The 22,400-nt window shown below is 41.8% G+C and overlaps 2 protein-coding genes across 2 annotated transcripts in view; both read right to left on the reverse strand.

Annotated features, from left to right (window-relative positions):
* The window catches only part of RAB3D (RAB3D, member RAS oncogene family), a 52,478-nt gene that overhangs the window by 22,537 nt on the left and 7,541 nt on the right, over positions 1-22,400 (reverse strand). The window lies entirely within an intron of this gene.
* LOC134393924 (uncharacterized protein F54H12.2-like) lies at positions 1,735-3,045 on the reverse strand. Its single transcript, XM_063118952.1, has one exon. It carries the CDS (start codon positions 3,043-3,045, stop codon positions 1,735-1,737), a length of 1,311 nt encoding a protein of 436 aa, XP_062975022.1.

The following is a 22,400-nucleotide window of genomic DNA, read 5'->3' on the forward strand; positions in this document are numbered from 1 at the left end:
ATCCCTCGAACTGGAAACATGTCTAATCGTGTAAAGAGAAATCTGGCCCTCTTAAAAGTTCTAATTAAGGCCACACCACGCCAGAGGAAAGCCATTGTAACCACCGCTTCAGACGATTTTATAGCGGCCCTCTCTGAAATTGCACTCAATACTTTAAAAGGCAACATACCACTGACTTCTTGCCAGGTACGTGTCTTAAGAAAAAGACGTCGCTTTATCAAAAGCCTAGGCAACAAAAGAGTCTCTTTAAAAAAGAAGAGACAATTGGTGAAGCAGTCTGGGGGATTCATTGCACCGCTGTTAAGTTTTGCCATTTCTCTGATAACTGGCCTTTTAAGTAGCCAATAATGGAGTATACCGAGAAGATGTATTTGGTACCCAGCTGTCAGCTGGAACAATTAAAAGGGGGGGGCCTAAAGAAGAAAACATCAGATCTGCTACAATCTATGCCTTAGATACTGAGATGCAGGGGGTCCTTCAAAGATCTGACTTAACAGAATATGAGAAGGTTAAATGCTACGATGCTCTGCTTCAAAAATATCTAACGCACGTAAGACAAAAAGAGGCAAAGAAAGAAAAACTAAGCCTGTTTCTGACACAACACCAGCAGACCTCTGAAGAAGAACCAGTGGCTGTAAATACTGACAAGATGTTTCAAGAAGTCTTGGACAGCATCCTGGCCAGATCTAAGAACAACGCCAGATTGCTATTAAACAAAATGAAGCAAAACAAAAGTGTTTCTTCGTGGGATGACAAAGGAACCGTTGTGTACAAAGGGATTGCTGTAACCGGTTCCAATATGCTGGATTTGATCAGAGGGGTTACCCAAAATCATCCACTGCCACCCAAGTGCATCCCTAAAGGATGGGATGTTTTTCTGCAATCCATGGCTGAGCTAAATGTTCCAATGTCTGTAGTAGGCAATCCTGCCAACAGAGAAGTTTTAGAACACCTAAAAAGCTCCCCAGGAGCTGTACCCTTATCTATTCGGTCGCCGGCAACTCTTCACAATGCTTCTAAAAAGAAAAGACAATCTAGTCCTCATACCTGGCTCAAGTTATAACACTGTAATGTTTTTGAAGATGTAAAAATAAATGTTTTAATATGTTAAAACCTATTTACTGTCTGTGTCTGTTTAATGGCTAAGAATAATCACACAAGTAAAAATCTTTTAAACTCAATTTTTATTAGAAAACATAGCTATGAAAAGCAGAACAGGATATACAGCCTTGGGTGGTCTGAAATACGCTAGAACCACGGCCACGTACATTTTTCTTGTTTTTAATAAATTGTAAAACCATTTGGTCATTCCCTTGTAAATCATAAGAATACAGTTCTTGGATCTGTTTAAATGTTAGTCCCTTGCATCGTTGCTGTAAGAAGAAGACACAATGGTGGCCACAAACAACTGAATCTGGAGCCTGTATTTGTCGGGGCTGAAATGCGATCTCTCGTGCATTTTTGGTTAAAAATTTCATGATGGTTTCAGGAAACAGTGGATGGTCTGGCGGGTGTCTGTAGGAATCAAAAAATTCTCCATTCTTGTCTTCTGTCAAGTAGATGGCTAGCCAGTGCTGTCCTGGGAGTTTGTGAGGGTGGGTGTTAACCACCAAACACACAGGACGCTGCTGTAACCGCTGTCTGGGTAGCATGTCACTGGGAAACACCCCATAGAAAGTCACGCTGGTGTAGTGGTTTGAAGATAGGACACGAGTTAACTGTACACTGTCCATGTTACATATAGTCAAACAGGACATTTCTTCTATGGTTTATCTCTATCACATTGTCAAAAACACCATACACGATCATGTTGCTTGTGTCAGCCAGGGCTCTACCAAAGCGAAATTCGGCCCTCAGGTTTCCAGTTTTAATCAAAGAATAGTGGTCTCTGCCCTCTTGATCGGGCATCAGGTCAAATGCAAAAAGGGTGTAACCTCTGGCATAGTCCTCGCGGTTAATTAAAAGAGCCCTATCTTTCATTTGTTTGCCAGTGGCCTGTACGAGACTCATGTATCCTCTAACACAGTGCCCCTCTTCGAAGGAGGGCCGGAACGGTTTCGTGGGAATCTGTTCTCCATCCAAGTAAAGGGCAGCAAAATTTGTATAAAAAAGTTGAAAATTAAATGGGTTTTTATGATCATCGCCGCTGTAAGAATCATTATCCACCATGCCTATAATTACCTGTTTAGGTAATTGCCCCCAAAACAGGTTTTCCTGGTTGGCGACATGACTCCCCCTTGGAATGCTAAACACTTTCATGCTCACACAATCCACAGGATATTTGGCATTAGCTGTCAACAGAGCTTCTGCATGACCCAAACGAACACCAGGTGCAACTCTCACTTTTTTAACAAAAAGCGAGGCTGACAAAATTTGTAGTTTATAAGGGGTGTTTGCAACATCTGACATTAAGCAGAATGCATCTTTGCTGCGGGTAAGTTTAATTTTCACATCAACCCCATTTAACAACAGCTTTTCCTGAAAAAACAGGTCGGCGTGGAGGTGTCCCAACAGGTCTATTTTCCGGCTTTGAGCAGTCAGATTTGCTCTTCTAATAAACCCGGTATTGTTGCCATCCAGAACCGCAGATTCAAGTTCCCCCGGTATATCTTTGTAAAAGAGCCCAGAAGAGAATTGTGTTGCTAGGGTATCCTCGCTGTAGATCAACACAGCTTCAAAATAACCTCTATACGGATATGAATTATTGCTTTGGCTTATTAAACGATCACCAAGTGTCACATCCAGCTGACTAAAGAGGGAGGCTACTGGATAATTCACAAGGCCTACCTCTGCAGCTGCAGCAAGGTTGGTTCCATCAGGATTGACAATTTTGCAACACACATAGAGCAAGGTGTTATTTAAGTCCATATAATCTTCGCCATTTCCGGCAATGAAGAAATCCAGGGGTGCCGTGTCTGTAAGGGCTGACAAGGATGGTACCTCAATAAACAAACTTCTCTCAATGCTGGTCTGTGTGGGGCCAATGTTGAATAGATCAAGTTCAGATTTAGTGCATTCTTCAGAGCCGCAGTGGATAAAAGCCATGGCGATGGCTTAAAATATATCTCTTTTAGCTGAACTAGACCGCCGCCTCTTTGAGGCAGTCTGTCGTTTCTGGCGTTTCTTTCCACGCTGCGCTTTCCTTTTAACGGGTTGGGGCGGACCAACCAAGCTCACCTGTGAGGCTTTTCTTTTTAGAGACCGCCTCCTTTTAATGTACATCAACCCTGTCCCATCTTGTGGAGGTGGGGTGTTCATTCTGTTCAAAACCTCTTGTGTAACATGGCCTACCACATCTTTAGCAATATTACGAGCAGCGGTTTTTGCATGGGGTTTAATGATATCTAGGCCTCTTCTCAAAAGGGGGATTGCTTTTCGGAATAGGCTCCTGAAAATCCCGCCAAGTCCTGCACCATACATAACCGGAGAACCATGGTATCCAGGCAGTGCATATCTAGCCTGTGCCTTATAATAATTCCTATAAACGGCTGGATCCCCATAGCTTTTCAAAATAGCCATTTTTAAAAGACAAAAGCTCTCCGGGGGCGAAAGTGCAGCTTCACCGTCACCTTACCAAAACGAAATGGTACGTTTTTGTTCTGATCGTTCTTTATTTCAATGGTGATAGTGTCAATGTGATCCCTGCATACAGGCAGGTAGTGTGGTTTGTCATAACCAAGGGTTACACATTCATTGTTCTTTCCACGCACTGGTATGCAACGCAATAACGGTACATAATAGTCTCCTACTATCTGGTGCTCCACAATGTCTGTGTACACATATAAGGTGTTAAAACCCCGGGTAATGTCTGCATGAAAAGGGAATACTTTGACAGCCACATCAGGACTCAGTCCTAATATTTGGGCCAACTCTGCATCACACTGAAAGGTAAATTTTCCTGCAGGCTGTAGACTAACTTTTCTAGACACAGCGTCGTACTGTAGGGTCACTTTATGACCACCATGTATAAGTTTGTTAATCTTTTCAATCAACTCAGGGATGTCAGCATAATAACCACTGCACAGAACTAAACGATACATACGTTCCTTGTCAGAAATTTCAAATCGTCCGAAGGTAGTTAGCGTGTCCCAGCTGTGTGGATACTGTATTTCAACTAACCCCACTTCCCACGATCCTGGAAGATCCAGAGCTCTTGCTAATTGTATAGTGTATGCTGAACTCTTGTTGTTTGGAAAAGCTGAAGCACAGGCGTTGCTGGGCAAGGTAACGTAAAACCCATGATCACCCATACTTCTTCTCTACACTTCAATACAGGTTCACGAAGATCAGAAGCATTCACCCAACTGTTGAACTTGCTAGGCCAACTTAACCATTTAACTAGGTGACACTTTCTTCTGCCCCTTCCTTTTGTTGCTAAGATTTCTTCAATCCTGTATGTCCTATCCGCCTTGGCATTCACTTTCTGTAATTCTTCAGGATAGAAGGTTCCCACCACAGCATCTCCTTCATAATCTTTTAACAGGTATACAGGTCTCTTTGCTCTTTTGATGACTTCATCCACTATGAATAACTCTGTGGTAAAATTCTGTTCATAACCTTTAGCAAAGACCCCCTTGCATTTAGAAATCCGTACATGATCCCCTTTTTTGAACTAAGGGGTCTCTGCTTTTCTGTTAACATTGTCTCCATAGACAGTTTTCCAAACTGCAAGTGAGTTAGCCTGATTAACATCCATAGGTCGCACCCTGATGGTTCTGTGAAAGCTGTGGTTATAACTTTTTAGGAGGCGTGGCAACACATCGATGTAGTTGAAGGTATTATTCGCTGTAAAATACCTCCACATTTTTGTTTTGAAAGTTCTATTAAACCGCTCCACCACGGCCGCTTTGACATCATTATTGGTGACAAAGTGGTGAACACCATGTTCTTTTAACACCTTGCTTATTGATTGATTTAGAAACTCTTTCCCTCTTTCTGTTTGCAGTTTGCCTGGCTTTCTGGCATCTTGACTGAAAAGGTCAGGCCCTGGCCACAGCCCAAGCATATTTAGACAAAATGTCAATCACTGTTAAAATGTACTTGTAGCCCCTGTTGTATTTAGAAAACTGTTGCATATCCACTAAGTCAGCCTGCCACTGTGCATCCACACCAGACACAATCGTTTTGTTTCTTTTAAAATGGACTCTGCCAGGCCTATGCAGCGTGTAAGCGTCCTGGTCTGAAAGCCATGAGATAACCTGTTTTTTAGTCAGCTTTTCACTCTGCTTTTTGGGCTCTTGAAATAGAGGAGCCAACCCTCCAAAGCTCCCCACCTCTCCAGGTGTATAATATATACTCTTTAGAATTTCTTCATGCTCTGCCATGTTGCTTGTTCAGTAAGATATGGACACACACATAAAAAGCACAATTTTTTATTGCCATCAGCAAATCTTATCACTCAGGAAAGGGGCAAACGCATGAAACACAGGAAATATTTACATTCCGGGAACTCTCAATTTGCAGATTCTTAAAATTGTCAGTCAGCGTATCAACCTGTGAAAAAGCAAAAACCATTAATTAATTGGTACCACTTCTGGGCAATTACCAACAGACAAGACATTAAGAAATATCTTACCGGGAGACTACTCCTGTTCAGCTTTTCCCTGTCCCCCTCTTTCAGTGATCGGTAAGTCGTCCAGGACAAGTTTGGGTAGGACCTCTCCATTTTCTCAATAGGCCAATTAGACAGTTTCCTAAGTACACCCCCATCCACATCCTCGACGATGTTGGTGAACCCCTCAGGGCTCTCTGAAGTATCCATAGCCTCTGTGTCAGGACCTTGTTAGGTATAATCCATTCGGCCATCATCCCATGATGCAGTTTCAAGAAAAGAAACCTGTCCTGAAGGGTGTCCAGCTAATGGTAAGATCTCAGTTACCGGTATCATCTGGTCAGTATGTTGGGAGTCCTGAATTAGGACTGGTTTTTTGTGATTTTTATATCTTTATACAAGCCTGCAAAACTTGGAAGAAACTGAAGACTCAGCATCAGTCAATCAGCTTAAAGGTCAAGTTTGCAGGTGGACTTTATTGAATTATTGGGATGATGCAAAAGTCTAATTGTCTTGCCATTGCCAATTAGTGGTTTCATCATTTGTTCAGGGAAGTGTATATAAAGAGAGTTTTGGAGCTTTGTAACCAGATTAAAATATTCCCTCTCTACTGCTGTGAGCCCTGCTGTAATCTGTATGACCAAGTGTGTGAGTATGTTGGTGTAAATTTGTATTGCCATAAACTGTGTTATATTCTATCAGTAAAATACTTTATTTTTGTACCAAACAAAACAGACTCTGTCTTGAAGTTAATTTGGTCTTTGCTGACTTTCATAGTTAAGACCCGCTGCTATTCTGCTAGTTCACTGGTATAGTGAACAAAAGGGTTTATAAATAATATATAACCCTCAAGAGGTTATGGGCCCAGTAACAGTCTGGACATAATTCTAGTTCTTAACAGAGAAACAGTAGGACCTGATAAGACAGAGAAGCCGTGCGTTGACTAATTGCCCTGGAGCGTTGCTTTTTCAAAAGAACGTTGGGATTTAGACAAAGGAAGAGGCTTTTTTGAAAAGCTTTTTGTCTTGCAAAGTCACACGCTGTCTGATAGAAGGCTATTTTTGAATTTGAAAAGGGATTCTGAGGTTGTTAAGCCGGTCAGTTCCCAAAAAGGAAATTCAAATAACAAAAGGGTTGAAAAAACAACCAATTAGCAGTTATGGCACTTCAAATAGGAATGAATACACAAATGGAACAACTCACAGACACAAATTATATTACTTGGTCATTTAAGATTGAAATGAGTTTAAGGAACCAAGGGCTGTGGGAAGTAGTTACAGACCCACCCGGTGAAGATTTAAGTGCAGCTGATTTGAGAGAGTAGAATCGAAATGCAGAGAAAGCAAAAACCCACATAATCCTCTGTATGAGGAATGATCAGCTATTCTATGTTAATAGAGAGGATGCTGTTCATGTGATCTGGACAAAATTGCATGAAGTATATGTAAGAGATACAGCAGGTTCTCGAATAAATTTAACACGCAGAATGTATAGGACGATGCTAAAAGAATCTGGAGATATTGGCAAACATTTGCAGGAGCTGAGAGAAATATTCCAAAGTTTAGCATCGGCTGGCTTGACTCTTTCAGAGGAAATGAAGTCTTATATTATTTTGTCTAGCTTACCAACGTCTTGGGACGTGTTGGTGACTACCCTAGAGGGAGTGACCGTCCGTAATTTAACCCTGAATTATGTGTGCGGAAAATTATTAGAAGAACAACAGAAAAGACATTCCAAGAGAGAAGCCGTGAGCTCAAACGGCAAGGCAGACTCATTTCAACAATGGTCTGATTCTGAAGGGGTTAAGACCGGGACTGTGAAAAAGGAGGAGACTGAATCTGCTTATTCAGTTTCTAAAAAGCACAAGCCACAAAAAACAATTGTTTGCTGGCAATGTGGCAAAATTGGACATAAGAAGATTGACTGTAGAGTGAGATTACAACCTGAGAAAGTTTCTGAGCATCGCTGGAAAAATGCTTCTTGTTCAAAGAAGTCAGCACAGCTCGTTACAGCCGGAGTGAGCAAGATGTCGAAGGAGGAAGGAAACGGAAGCTCAGCTATCTGGCTGATAGACTCAGCTTGTAATTCTGTTATTTCTACTAGAATGGAAAGCTTCCTGGACTTCAGAGTCACGTCTAACAGATTTATTTTCCTTGCTGACGGCTCAAAGCAGGAAGTGAAGGGAGAAGGAATTTGCCATATTCCTGTCCTTAACGAAAGCTTTGCTAATGCTATTTTTGTTCCCAACTTAAGTCATTCTCTTTTAGGTGTGTCAAATCTAATGGAGAAAAAGTTCTCTGTCTCCTTTGAGGAGGGGAAATGTTTTATTTCCAGGCATGGAGAACTGAAGGGGACTGCCAGTTTAAAAAACGGTTTGTTTTTCCTGGACAAGAGCCAAAGTAGAGAAGAAGATATTTCTTCAAGTTCTATGACTTACAAAAACATTTCTCCCCATGACAATTGCCTACATTTATTTCATAGGAGATTTGGACATCCTTGTTTTAGATCTCTGGGCAAAACTCTCAAGATTGCTGAAGATGTGAGAGTAAAAAATTGCCAGAATTACCTTGACTGTTCCGTTTGTAAGTTGGCAAAATCACGTGTAGCCAATATTCCACGTGTAAGAGACTGGAGACATAAGGACATTCTTAGTCTAATACATTTAGATCTGACTGGTCCTTTCCCAGAGAGTTATAGGAAAGCTAAATATGCCCTGGTCATTTTAGATGACAAAACACGTTATTCATAGATATATTTGTTAAAGCAAAAGTCTCAGTGTCTAGCCAAAGTAAAAGAATGGGTTAAAAAGGTGGAGAGATCTTTGCAAAGGCAAATACAGAACTTCTGTTCGGATCGGGGGGGCGAGTTTAGAAGTCTAGAGTTTGCTGATTTTTGCAGAAAGCATGGGATTTCTCATAAGTTTACAGATCCCATGGCGTCTTGGCAAGCTGGGAATGTGGAGCGGCGGATTGGCGTGCTGAAAACGAAAATGGAATGCTTAATGAAGGATGCCAAAGCAGATCCCAAGCTTTGAAGTGAAGCTTTTATGGCTGCAAACTATCTGTGCAACAGAACGTGGTCTTCAGCCATTAACAATATTCCTTTTTTCTTAATTTTTGGCAAAAATCCTAGTTTAAAACACATCAGAATCTGGGGATCCTATGCAATTGTGAATATTCCTTTAGCTCAAAGGAGACAGCTAGGACCCAGGGGAGTCAAAATGATGTTTGTTAGTTATGAAAATGGTAGTTGGAGGTTTTTGCACAAAGGAAGAAGAATTGTTGTCTCAAAATCTGCTTCCTTTGCTGAGCAGAATTGGGAATCGGTACATGATAATCCGTCAGTTTTACTAAATTTAGATTCTTCTAGCAGGCAAACGCCTGTAGCAACTCAGACCGAGCCAGAAGACAGAGAGCAAGAAGAAGAGGAGGAAGAGGAGGTGCAGATCCCCCGCAGGTCTCAAAGACAAAACAAAGGCGTGCCTCCCCATAGGCTTGGAATACACGCTTGTAATGTGAGCTGTGAACCTAATTCTTATGCGGAAGTAAAGCAATTAAGTTCTTTTGAACGAAAACAATGGGAGTGTGCCATGGAAAGCGAATTACAGAGTCTTCAAGAGAACAAGGTTTTTGAAGAAGTTGTTTTGCCTCCGGGACAGAAATCTTTAACTTGCCGCTGGGTTTTCAAACGCAAGCCGCTTGAAAACGGGGACACTAAATTCAAGGCTAGGCTGGTTGCTAGGGGATATAATCAGGTTAGGGACGTCGATTATGACGTCACTTTCTCACCCACTGTAAAATCAGAGACTTTACGCTTGTTTTTAACCCTTGCAGCCAAAGAAAAGTTGAAAATAAGTCAGTACGACTTTACCACAGCATATCTAAACGCACCAATCCAAGAAAAATTGTACTTGAAGAAACCAGAAGGGTTTGATAACAACAACAAAGTTTGGTTGTTAAAGAAGGCGATTTATAGGTTGAAACAGAGTGCGAGGTGCTGGAATTCAACTTTAAACAACACTCTGGTAAACGACATGGGTTTTTCTAGGAGCATTGCAGACCCTTGTCTTTACACGAAAGAGAGTAGTAAGGATTATAAAGCCTTAATTTTGTTTGTTGATGACATTTTGATATCTTGTTATAGTGACGCAGAGGTCCAAAAAGTAGCACAGCAGTTGGCTAGTAAGTATAACTTGAAATCCCTAAGGCCAGTGAAAAATTACCTGGAAATAGAAGTTAAACAAACAGAAGACGGAAGCTTTCTGCTAAGTCAAAAGCAGAAAATTGAGGTGTTACTTGAACAGTGTAAGATACAAGACTGCAAACCAGTGAAAAGCCCCATGGAACTAAACATACAAAGTACTTTACAAAGTAAATGTTTTAGCAACCCAGATTTGTATCAGTCTGTAGTTGGAATGTTGTTGTACTTAGTTAACTGGTCTAGGCCAGATTTGTCAGCTTCTGTCGCCATTTTAAGCAAGTTTGTTGCAAAGCCCACAATACCAGCCTAGAATGCCCTGAAAAGAGTTTTAAGGTACCTAAAAGGCACCTTAGAGCACAGATTAAGTTTATCTGCAGAGCCAGATGAAGATTTATTGTGCTATGTGGATTCAGATTAGGCAGGCTGTACGGAAGATAGAAAATCCACGTCTGGATATATTCTATTATTTAGAAAAGCCCCAATATCCTAGAAGTCAAGGAAGCAAGCTTCAGTGGCCATATCTTCATGTGAGGCTGAATATGGGGCACTGTCTGATGTTTGTGGTGAGATTACATGGCTATTGCAATTATTAAAAGACCTCAAAATCCATGTTGCAAAGCCTGTAACTGTGTTCTGTGATTCCCAAGCAGCAATTGCATTGGCGAATTCAGAAATCCTAAAGATAAAGTCTAAACACATAGCTATCAAGTTTCATAATGTCAAAGAACACATAGCTAGTAGAACATTGAAGTTAGCCTACTGTGAGTCCCAGAATAATTTGGCAGACGTCTTTACAAAACCGTTAGGAGCCATCAAACATTAAGAGATTTGTGAAACGTTAGGTTTCAAAGAAAGCTAAAAATGTGATTAACTGTACAAATGTTGTAACGTAGTGAAATAATAAAAAACCCAAAAAAGAAGGGGTGTTGGGAGTCCTGAATTAGGACTGGTTTTTTGTGATTTCCATATCTTTATACAAGCCTGCAAAACCTGGAAGAAACTGAAGACTCAGCATCAGTCAATCAGCTTAAAGGTCAAGTTTGCAGGTGGACTTTATTGAATTATTGGGATGATGCAAAAGTCTAATTGTCTTGCCATTGCCAATTAGTGGTTTCATCATTTGTTCAGGGAAGTGTATATAAAGAGAGTTTTGGAGCTTTGTAACCAGATTAAAATATTCCCTCTCTACTGCTGTGAGCCCTGCTGTAATCTGTATGACCAAGTGTGTGAGTATGTTGGTGTAAATTTGTATTGCCATAAACTGTGTTATATTCTATCAGTAAAATACTTTATTTTTGTACCAAACAAAACAGACTCTGTCTTGAAGTTAATTTAGTCTTTGCTGACTTTCATAGTTAAGACCCGCTGCTATTCTGCTAGTTCACTGGTATAGTGAACAAAAAAGTTTATAAATAATATATAACCCTCAAGACAGTATTCATATTTCTAGGCTGAAGATTCAAGGGTGCCAGTGGATAAGAAAATCCAGAAGGTCCAATAGATAAGGGTATACTCATTGTTGCAGAAGAACTATTATTGATAATATTCTGAGACTATGGTGTAATTTTTCTGTCTGCTGGTGGATATGAGGAAGACCGAACAATTCCCTTCTGTCTGGGTTGAATTTTCAAGGGTGCCGGTGGGAAAGAAAAAATCCCAGGTCCTGGTGTGCTCTCAGTTGCGGCATAACTATTTTTTATAACATTCTGAGAATCTGGTGTAAGTTTCATGCCAACCTGAGGATAGGATGAAGATCGCATTACGCCCATCTTTCTGGGGTTAGGCCTCATCGGGGTGCTGGGGGTTTCCATGTTGTCTCCTGCTTAAAATCAGCAACTGTTCCCGACGGCTTGAAAGTCTGAAAAGCACTGCACACCCTGGTGAATCCTTTAGGGGTTCTGAAAACTCTTCCTATTGGCTGTGGGGCAGGCCATGTGATATTCCTTAGCCAACCGCTGAGAGGACATGTTCCACCGGTCGCCTGCAAAAAAGCATCATTTCCAGTCGCCGCAGAAAAAGTGTCACTTCCAGCCACATGGCCTTTCTTTTGCGAGGTAGTGCCAGCATTTCTGGGCATATGGTGTTTGTTTTGACACCTGGTGACGTCAGTTCCGGTCATGTGGTGTTTGTTTTGACAGCTAGTGACATCAGTTCCGGTCATGTGGTGTTTGTTTTGACACCTGGTGATGTCACTTCCATCACATGGTGTTTGTTTTGGTCACGTGACCAAAACAAAGCCACATGGCTCATTTGCATAAATTTGACAGGAAGTAGGGCCATATACTACTCACCTGAGCTTCAAGTGACAATGATGGATCTAAAAGAACCCCCAAGTAGTAGTAGTAGTAGTAGTAGTAGTAGTAAAGCTTTATTGTTTCAACTCATGGTTACAACAATCACAATAAAAATAATACCAAAACAAATCATACCTACAAGGTCAGAAATTTTGCTCTATTCATTTGAACTGTAAGAGCGGAGTTGGCCAGTGCCAACAGTCTCCCAGAGCTTGCAGACAGATGACAAATAATGAGGCATTTGCTTGGGCTCAGAGCTTGGCAAAAGGGCCCTACTGCTCCACGAGCTTTACATGGGGGCAACCCAAGAAGGTCAGAGTCAGCATGACGAAGTTCTCAGTTTGCACGCCTGGCCTCTTTCAGGTGGTTGTTGTCGTTATTATTATTATTGCATTTGTGTGCCGCTCCATAGCCAAAGCTCTCTGGGCAGTTTACATAAGATAAAAACACTTAAAACAATATACATTAATTAAAAAACACTAAAACATACAATATACACATAACATTTAAAACCACTATAACAACTTTTAAAAAACTATTAACCTAAAATACAGACCAAGGCTCATTACGTATTGCTAAATGCCTGGGAGAAGAGAAAAGTCTTGACCTGGTGCCGAAAAGATAACAATGTCTGCACCAGGCAGGCCTCATCAGGGAGATTGTTCCACAGTTGGGGGGCTACCACAGAGAAGGCCCTCTCTCTTGTTGCCATCCTCCGAGCTTCCCTCGGAGTAGGCACCCGGAGGAGGACCTTAGATGTTGAACGAAGTGTTTGGGTATGTTCATGTCGGGAAAGACGTTCTGTCAGGTATTGTAGTCCCAAGCCATGTAAGGCTTTATAGGTTAAAACCAGCACCTTGAATTGGGCTCAGAAACATACAGGCAGCCAATGCAAGCAGACCAGAACTTTCTGGTACCTGTTATCAATCTGGCTGCTGCTTTTTGTACAAGCTGCAGCTTCCGAACTATCTTCAAAGGCAGCTCCACATAGAGTGCATTTCAGTAATCTAATTTGAGGGTTAGCAGAGTGTAGACAACTGGAGCCAGGTTATCCCTGTCAAGATAGGGGCATAGCTGGGCCTCCAACTGAAACTAGTAGAAGGCACTCTGTGCCACCAAGGCCACCTGAGCCTCAAATGACAGAGATGGTTCTAGGAGAACCCTCAAGCTACGAACCTGTTCCTTCAGGGGGAGTGCAACCCCATACAGAAAAGGTTGAACACCCTCCATCAGGTCAGTAAAACCACCCACTAACAGCATCTCAGTCTTGTCTGGATTGAGTTTCAGTTTATTAGCTCTCATCCAGGCACCGGTTCAGCACATCCACAGCCTCACCTGATGAAGATGAAAAGGAGAAATAGAGCTGTGTGTCATCAGCATACTGATGACAACACACTCCAAAACTCCGGACGACTGCACTCAACGGTTTCATGTAGATGTTGAAGAGCACGCGGGACAAGACTGACCCCTGCGGAAGCCCATACTGGAGAATCCAAGGGTCCCCCAAGCACCACCTTCTGGAGCTGACCTGTCAAGTAGGAGCAGAACCACTGCAATGCAGTACCTTCCACTCCCAACTCAGACAGATGTCCCAGAAGGATACCATGGTAAATGGTATTGAAAGCCGCTGAGAGATCAAGGAGAATCAACAGAGTCACACTCCCCCTGCCTTTCTCCCAACATAGGTCATCATACAGGGCGACCAAGGCTGTTTCCATACCAAAACCAGGCCTGAAACCCGACTAAAATGGATCCAGATAATCGGTCTCATCCAAGAATGCCTGGAGCTGGCTCACAACCACCTGCTCAAGGACCTTGCCCAGGAATGGAACATTTGCTACTGGCCTATAGTTATTAAGTTTGTCAGGGTCTAGGGAAGAATTTCCAGTAGTGGTCTTACTACCGCCTCTTTCAGGCGGCCCGGGACCACTCCCTCTTGCAAAGAGGCATCCATCACTTCCCTGGCCCAGCCAGTTGTTCCACCTCTGCTAGCTTTTATTAGCCAAGAGGGGCAAGGATCCAATACGGAGGTGGTTGCATGAACCTGTCCAAGCACCTTGTCAACGTTGCCTTACTTGAGCCACTTCTTCTCAAATCCTGAGGCTAACAGAACTCACACACCACAGTTGTGGGTCTTCAAGGTTTAAATGGCCTGACCCAGAGCTTTCTGGAATCTCTCTCCCTGCCCTGTAGCAAGTATATCCACACTACCTGTATACATAGTTAACTCCAGTGGTCATTAGAAGCAGATATGGGGATTGTGGTACTAAGGAGAGAGCACATTATAACAAAGGTGAGAATAAAAATAACACCCTATGCACAACTAGTTCTGGCTCTCTGCCATTAATTCTTGCAAGGGAGCATGTCCACACCCAACACCTACAATTATCCCTGGTGGCTATAATCTTACTATTGTGATTCATCTCTAAAAAACCAGAAGCTTCTGGAAGCATATATATGACCAGTGACCACAAATGCTGCTGTTAGTAATGGACATAGCACCGGGGGCAAGCTGTATGTGTCTTTAGTTACTGGTTCTTGTGCTTGCACAGACAAGAACAGTCTCTCTGTCTGGCATACTTACATCTCTGGCATACTGTTTCACATGCAGATTTTTTGGGCATACATACGCATACATGTGCAGCTGCTCTCCTGGCTGCAGCACATTTGCAGCTTAATCAGGGTGGAAATGTGGACATAAGCGGCTGACATTGAAGTGTGAAGTTAGTCGCTCTGTGCTCCCTCTTCTGGTTCCCCTGGAAGCGAAACTAGAAGGGCTGTTTGTAAGCTGCCACTTCAATGGAAATAACAACATAAGATGCACTTCTATTGCTTCCACTGCCTCACACTTTACCAGATTTATTTCAAAAAAATAAAAACCCAATCTCACCTTGCATCCAGTTTCAGTTTTATCTATCGCACCTGTGCTCTACCCTGACATGTGCTTAAAAGCCTACATGAAAATGACCAGTAAAAATCAAATAAGCAAAATTTTGCACATTTTAGAATTATGAGAATTTACCAGCATACCTCCTGCCTCAGGGCCATCTGCCACCAACTACTCTGTGGGAAGGAGAATGAAGGAGCAGGCACAGAAGGCCTCTGAACCTACTTTAGCGCCAGCTGGACCGCCCCCTCACTGCCACAGGGCCATCTACCACAACTGCCCTATGAGAAGAATACTGATGAGCTGTTACGTTTTGACATTAGTCCAGCAGATAGGTGAATGATTGTGACTTTGATGATAAAAGCATGAAATTTGGCACACTTGTAGACCATACCATGTTGAATATTTTTGGCTATAGGGCCATCTCAGATTTGCCCTGTAACAAATTTCATAGGGGTCCATTTTGAAAAATGTCCGCCATGGCTGTTAGGGGGGAAATCTGCGATGGCCCTGTATTTTAAACCTTCATGAGAATAAGTCCTACCTGTACCCCAAGTCTCATGCTTTTACAAATTCATTGGCTGCCAGTCCAGGTCCGGGCCCAATTCAAAGTGCTGGTATTGACATTTAAAGCCCTAAACAGTTTGGGGACAGGTTATTTGAAGGAACGCCTCCTCCCATATGTACCTGCCCAGACCTTAAGATCATCTAGAGGGGCCCTTCTCCGTGAGCCCCTGCCAAAGGAAGTGAGGCAGGTGGCTACTAGGAGCAGGGCTTTCTCCGCTGTGGCACCCCGGTTGTGGAATCAGCTCCCCAGAGAGGTCCGCCTGGCGCTTACACTGTACTACATTCGTCACCAGCTGAAGACCTTTTTATTCTCTCAGTATTTTAACACTTAATTTTAACTTAAATTTAAATTTTACTGTTCTAACTCTGTATTTTAATCTTATATCAATTTTGCTGTGTGGTTTTATCCTGGTTGTGCTTTTGATACTGTATTTTGAATTTGTGCTTTTAACCTGTCGGTTGTTTTATTATGGTTTTAATTTTTGTGAACCGCCCAGAGAGCTTCGGCTATTGGGCGGTATAAAAATGTAATACATAAATAAATAATATCATCAAAAGCATGATTCGGCCCAATATCGCACCTATCTGCTGGACTACATTGTTTTATTACAATTTTACTAATGTATTTTGATTTGACTTGAAAACTACCTTGGAAAGATTTTTATCCTCAAAGGTGGGAGATAAATAATTAAAAAGAAATAATACGCTCATGAAAAAAAGCAAGCTCTTATATATGCCCTGAAAGGCGGTCACGTCTCCAGGGGGAAAAGGAGAGAATTTTGCTGCTGAAAGGCAACAATGTTCTATAGTGTGCCTTTGCAGAGATGATAAAATTAAGTTTAAAAGTTGTTTTTAGAGAATTGGAATATACTGTGTACATCAAGAGCTTGCACATTGCACTGTAAGCTTTAGCCCCAATAAAGATATTATTTTGCTGACACCAAGAATAAATCTTGGAGGTATGCAAGTACCACATTTTCTGCTACTTTCACATACACAGTTAGTCTCATACAAATAGCTGCACACATCCTCTGATGTATGCACGCACATCCATAAACAGAATTTCTGTAAACCGCCCAGAGAGCCCTGGCTATGGGAGCGGTATATAAATGCAATAAATAAATAAAATTAAATGAACTGGCCCATTTCAACAGCTGGTGGCGCAAGAAGCAGCCTCTGTTCCTCTTCTGTTTGCAGACAAAAATAGTAAAGGAAGCCAGGAGGAAAAGGAGGAGGAGGAGGAAGCCACACAACAGCCAGCTCTTTCTGACAAACCTTGCCCAAAGAAACAAATCTCCAGTCCTCAACCACATCCGGAATCCCTCCTCAGGTGTGTCCCTGAGGCTAAGGACGCACCCAGACATGGGTGTCTGCCATGCCACCTCTGACGCTCTCTTCCAAAGTATGACACATCCTAGTTAGTAAATAGTTGTGTTTGATTTTAGAAATCCACCTAGGAGGAACCCCACCCCAGAATGACTCTCACTCACATCATGGGCTCCAGGTCAGCCAGAGCAGGAGGAGAATCCTGCTGAGGAGATATTTGAAGAGATATTTCTGAAAACAAAATGAATTATTACAGCAGCACTTTGGACTCGATGCCCTTATAGGCCCCTTCCAACTCTACTATTCTGTGATTACATTTTTCTCAGCCAGGGTTTCTCCAGCACTTCGAAGCAAGCAAAGGGCTCAACTGATCATTCTTTAGGCAAAATGCTTACCGTTATGACAGATGGGTAAAATGTGTGGAAGAAAGGAAGGCCAATATATCACAGAGATGTCTAGTGCATCTCTGCCATATGGTAGCTCAGTCACTCAGAGTCAGGAGAGATGGGGCAACATGGTCGCGATTGAAAAATCTGCCTGAAGAAGGCATTCACTTAGACAAGAGAAAGTAAATAGATGGGATTGGGGGATATTACTTCAGTGAGGGCTAAGCCAGCCTTTGGTGATCCCAATGTGTGGTGTAAGATGATACTTCCTGCCAGGGAGCTTCGGCTATTGGGCGGTATAAAAATGCAATAAATAATAATAATAATAATAATAATAATAATAATAATAATAATAATTTGGGATATTCCCTCTCAATTAGGGACCCACCCACCCATTTCACTTCGGATCCCGATTCGGACCTTCTGAATTGAGCACGATTTGCCTCAGATCGATTTGGACCCAGACCAACTTTCCTCGGATCCGAATCCGAATTGAGATTTGGATGTCCAAATCATTCCCATAGACTTGCATTGGGGGGGAAATAAATGCCTATAACTTTTTTATTTTTCAACATAGAAATATGAAAGTGGGTGACCTTACAGGTGCCCTGGAGGTGCTCATGTGTGCCAAATTTCAGACACATCTGTGCAGTGGTTTTCCTACTAAAATGCTAAATTTAGTGCATTTAGCACTAAATGCTGCTAAAATGTGATTTTTCAGGCAAAGCAAAGTACTATAACTTTCTCATTTTCCATGAGACAAACATGAAAGTTGGTAACCTTACAGATGCCTTGGAGATACTCATGTGTATCAAATTTCAGACACATCTGTGCAATGGTTTTCCTGTAAAATACTTTAAAATTAAATACTCTAAATAAATAAATAAAATAAATAATCCACTGCTCAAAATGTGATTTTTCAGGCAAACTCGTCAAAGCAAAGTGCTATAACATTCTCATTTTTCATGAGACAAACTTAAAGTTGGTGACCTTACAGATGCCCTGGAAGATAGTTTCAGGGTCCTTCAGAGTTAACGTACTCCATGGTAAGCACAGAATAATAATAATAATAATAATAATAATAATAATAATAATAATAATAGCTTGCCTGTCTCTAATAGGAAAAAGGGTTTGCAAAGCATCCCCTTAATCAAAGAGGCTAGGAAGAGGAACACTTTTAGTTCCTTCCTTCAGAGTTGAGTTACTGAACTGTAAGCAATAATAATAATAATAATAATAATAATAATAATAATAATAATATCCTGAGTTCTGTCGTTGAGTCTCTCACTGTCTTCTACTTTGTGTGTGTGTATCTGCTGTGTTGTGCACAAGCAGTACACAATAAAGACACATTTATAAAATTCCATCAAAAAACAAGGGTTGAACCGATTTGCTTCAAACTTGGAATGGCTGAAGCCCTACTGAAGACCTACCATGGGGCTATTTTTTCATGTCTGTATCTATAATTTCATTTCTTTTTTGGGAAACTTGGTTACTTCTCAAGCTGCTAGACCCTAATGAGGTTTGAGTTTGAACTTTAAAAATTCCCCCCAAAAACAAGGGATGAATTGATATGCTTCAACCTTGGCATGCCTAAAGCCCTGTTTTGGACTTATCATGGTGCTAAATTTCTTCTCTTTATCTTTAAAAATGAGAGTGTCCCTGACTCTGTAGCCTGCAGTCCTGCTTTTTCCTCTTTTTAAAATCAGTAATAGGATCCCTATCCAACTGAGAAATTGCTTGTTAGCTGTACCAGTATTATTATATTGTATGGTTTTATGATTATACTATATGCTGCTCTGGATACATTTAGTAAAAGAGCAGGATATTACACTTGAGGCTTGTATTTAAGCACTCGCCTGGTAGTCCTAGGTGAGAAGGAATTCCATGCAGTGGGTGGGCTGGCAGAAGAGAGACTGTGTGCTCCACCTCTCCTCTGTGCACAGCAAAGAAAGCTGATGGAGGACAGGCAGAGATTTCCATTCCTCCTCTCTGCCAGCTCACAGCAGGCTAGCAAAATAAAAATGGTAGGCTAGTAACTTTTGTGGGCTTATTTACAAGGCTGCTATATAATTACATTATTTGTACCATCCACAGATTCTATTTCAGGTTAGCCAGACTTTTCATTCTGCTAGTGATGTGCATGGATGAGTGCATATGCGCACACACCAACCCTTCTCGGCAGGCTTCCCAGAGCAGAGACGGCAATAATCTAACCAGCCTGACTGGTTCTGCTCTCTGTGGCAAAGAGCCATTCAGAAAAGCCGCCTTTCCAGTTCCCAAAGCTTGATGAGCAACTAGGCCTACTGATTCCTGGTTTGCTTAATTCATGTGTAGGGCCAAAGAAATGTTGGGTTCTAGCACTGAATTCAACCAAGTCCTCTGGTTAACTTTTCAATTATAACTCATTTTCCACTCACTCCCACTCCCCACACAATATTTTAGTTGGAATTGTCTCTTGTGAATTCAATTCAAATCAAAATAAATAACTGAATAATAAACTAACCCCTCCCAATAGGATTTGACAAACTTATAAAAGGGTAACATTATCAATGGCTCTTAAACTTAGACGGGCATAGGATATGCCTAAGAAATTCGAGACCCCTGGCTTTCATAAAACAAAGACCTCAGGGCCCGCCTGGTCCAGTTGAATCCCCCCTACCCCCACCCCACCCAGCCATCTACCATCAATGGTCCTGTGGGAAGAATTCCAGGAAAGGGAGGGAGGAAGGGTAACACCAGACACCTGCTCCTGTTCTAGCTGGACTCTCCCATCCTCCATCGCCAGGGTCATCTACCATCAGCTGCCCTGTGGGAAGGATCATGATGAGTTTATTATTATTATTATATTTATTTGTATCCCGCCTTTTGCCCAATGCTGGGCCTCAAGGTGGCCTTACAAAGTTTAAATCATATATTGGGGGGGGGAAACAAAACCATAAACGTTTAAAATACACCACAAAATTATAAGACATTAACATAGAGGAAGGGCCAGATATTCTCCAAAGGCCTACTAGAACAAACAAGTTTTAGCCTGCTTCTGAAAGCCCATCAAGGAGGGAGCCAGCCTAGCTTCCCCGGGAAGAGAGTTCCAAAGCACTGGAGCAGCCACCGAGAAGGCCCTCTCCCATGTTCCCACCAAGCGTGCCCGTGAAGATGGTGGGACTGAAAGAAGGGCTTCTCCAGAAGATCTCAAAGCATGGGAAGGCTCATAAGGGAGAATACGGTCTTTCAGATAACCTGGACCCGAGCCATATAGGGCTTTATAGGTCATAACCAGCACTTTGAATTGTGCCCGGAATGTGAATTTATTATTTTTATATTACTTGTAAGCCACCTTGGAAGTATTTGTATAAATAATTGTACTAAATGAATGTATGAATACATAAATAGCCTTTCAATATCAAGTAATAATAAGGATCAACATGGTGCTCTTTCTCTCCTTACTACATCCCAATGTAGATTAAATGTAGGAAAGGGCAAAAGATTTATAAGATCTGAAGAGAAACCTCCCATAATGCAATGGATTGAGGACTTAATAATGTTTTCGACATTTGAATGGGTGTTATATAGGCACGACTTGCGAGTGGATAAATACGTAGCTATATGGTCTGCTTTTCTTGAAACTGATGCATAACTCTCCCCCCCCCCATCTTTTTTCTAAATGAATGGTATACTTGATGGGGGGAAATGATGATATTCCAATAATAATAATAATAATAATAATTTTATTTCTTACCCGCCTCTCCCTCTGGATCAAGGTGGGGAACAACATAGAATACAAAAATATTAAGAACATAAAAAGTGCCATGCTGGATCAGACCAAGGGTCCATCTAGAGAGCTTCAGCTATTGGGCGGTATAAAAATGTAATAAATAAATAAATAATAGTCAAGCACTCTGTTCACACAGTGGCCAACCAGCCATCGGCCAGGGATGAACAAGGCAGGTCATGGTGCAACAGCACCCTCCCACCCATTTTCCCCAGCAACTGGTGCACACAGGCTTACTGCCTTGAATACTGGAGATGGCACACAAGCATCAGAGCTAGTAGCCATTCATAGCCTTTGCCTCCAGGAATTTATCCAACCCCCTTTTAAAGCCATCCAAATTGGTGCTCATCACTACATCTTGTGGTAGTGAGTTCCATAATTTAACTATGTGCTGTGTGAAGAAGTACTTCCTTTTATTTGTCCTGGCTTTCCCACCAATCAGCTTCTTGGGATGACCCCAGGTTCTAGTATTTTGAGAGAGGGAGAAAAATGTCTCCCTATTCACATTATAAAATACATAAAACTGATTAAAACATATAAAACTAATACATTATTAAAATAACAGCCAGACATCTTAAAAATCGACTGGGTAGGCCTCCTGGAAGAGATCAGCATTTATTGCTTTTTTATATTCAGAGAGTAAATTCTTCCCAGAGGACCTGAGTATGCGGGGAGGATTGGACGGGAGAAGGCAATCCCGCAGGTAGCCTGGGCCCAAACCATTTAGGGCTTTAAAGGTGATAACCAACACTTTATACTTTGCCCGGATATTAATTGGCAGCCAGTGTAATATTTTCGTCGTTGTTGTTTCTCTTTTTCACGATTTACTTTTTTTTCCTGTTTTGTTAATATTCACAATTTTAAAAATGGGGGGGGGGGGAAAGGATTAGAATGTAGTATTCCACCAATAATACTCACATCACCACATATGCTAGTCAGCGACATTATCTGATTAATATGTATTTTTGATACTGAAATGGTTAAATGTTTGAATTTGTTAGCAAATCTTCATTGGCCCACGCTGCAACCAAACCCACTTAGGTCCAAATATATTTTGAACCCTGTGAGAGAGAAGCGGCTGTGGAAGGAGGGAAGACGTGTGAATGGGGAGGAGAGACTGGATGCATGCAGGGAAAGTGTTAGCCACTTGACCACTTTTCCACTTACAATCCTCCCCCAAAAGCTATTTTGTTTCAAATTCAAAACAATATGGAGCTCCCTTATATTTATTACCATGAACCACTGAGATGCCACGAGAGCAGGTGGAGGCAGATTAGAGAGGAGCAAGAGAGGAGAAGTTTGAAAAGAGGCAATGAGCGTGATCAGGGCTCAAGAGGGAGCTGGCTACCAATATGTAGACTAGAGAAAATGCAGATCAGCGGTCCCAAACCTTTTTGGCACCAGGGACCGGTTTCGT

This window comes from Elgaria multicarinata, chromosome 3 (assembly GCF_023053635.1).
Source record: "Elgaria multicarinata webbii isolate HBS135686 ecotype San Diego chromosome 3, rElgMul1.1.pri, whole genome shotgun sequence".
Lineage (NCBI taxonomy): Eukaryota > Metazoa > Chordata > Lepidosauria > Squamata > Anguidae > Elgaria > Elgaria multicarinata.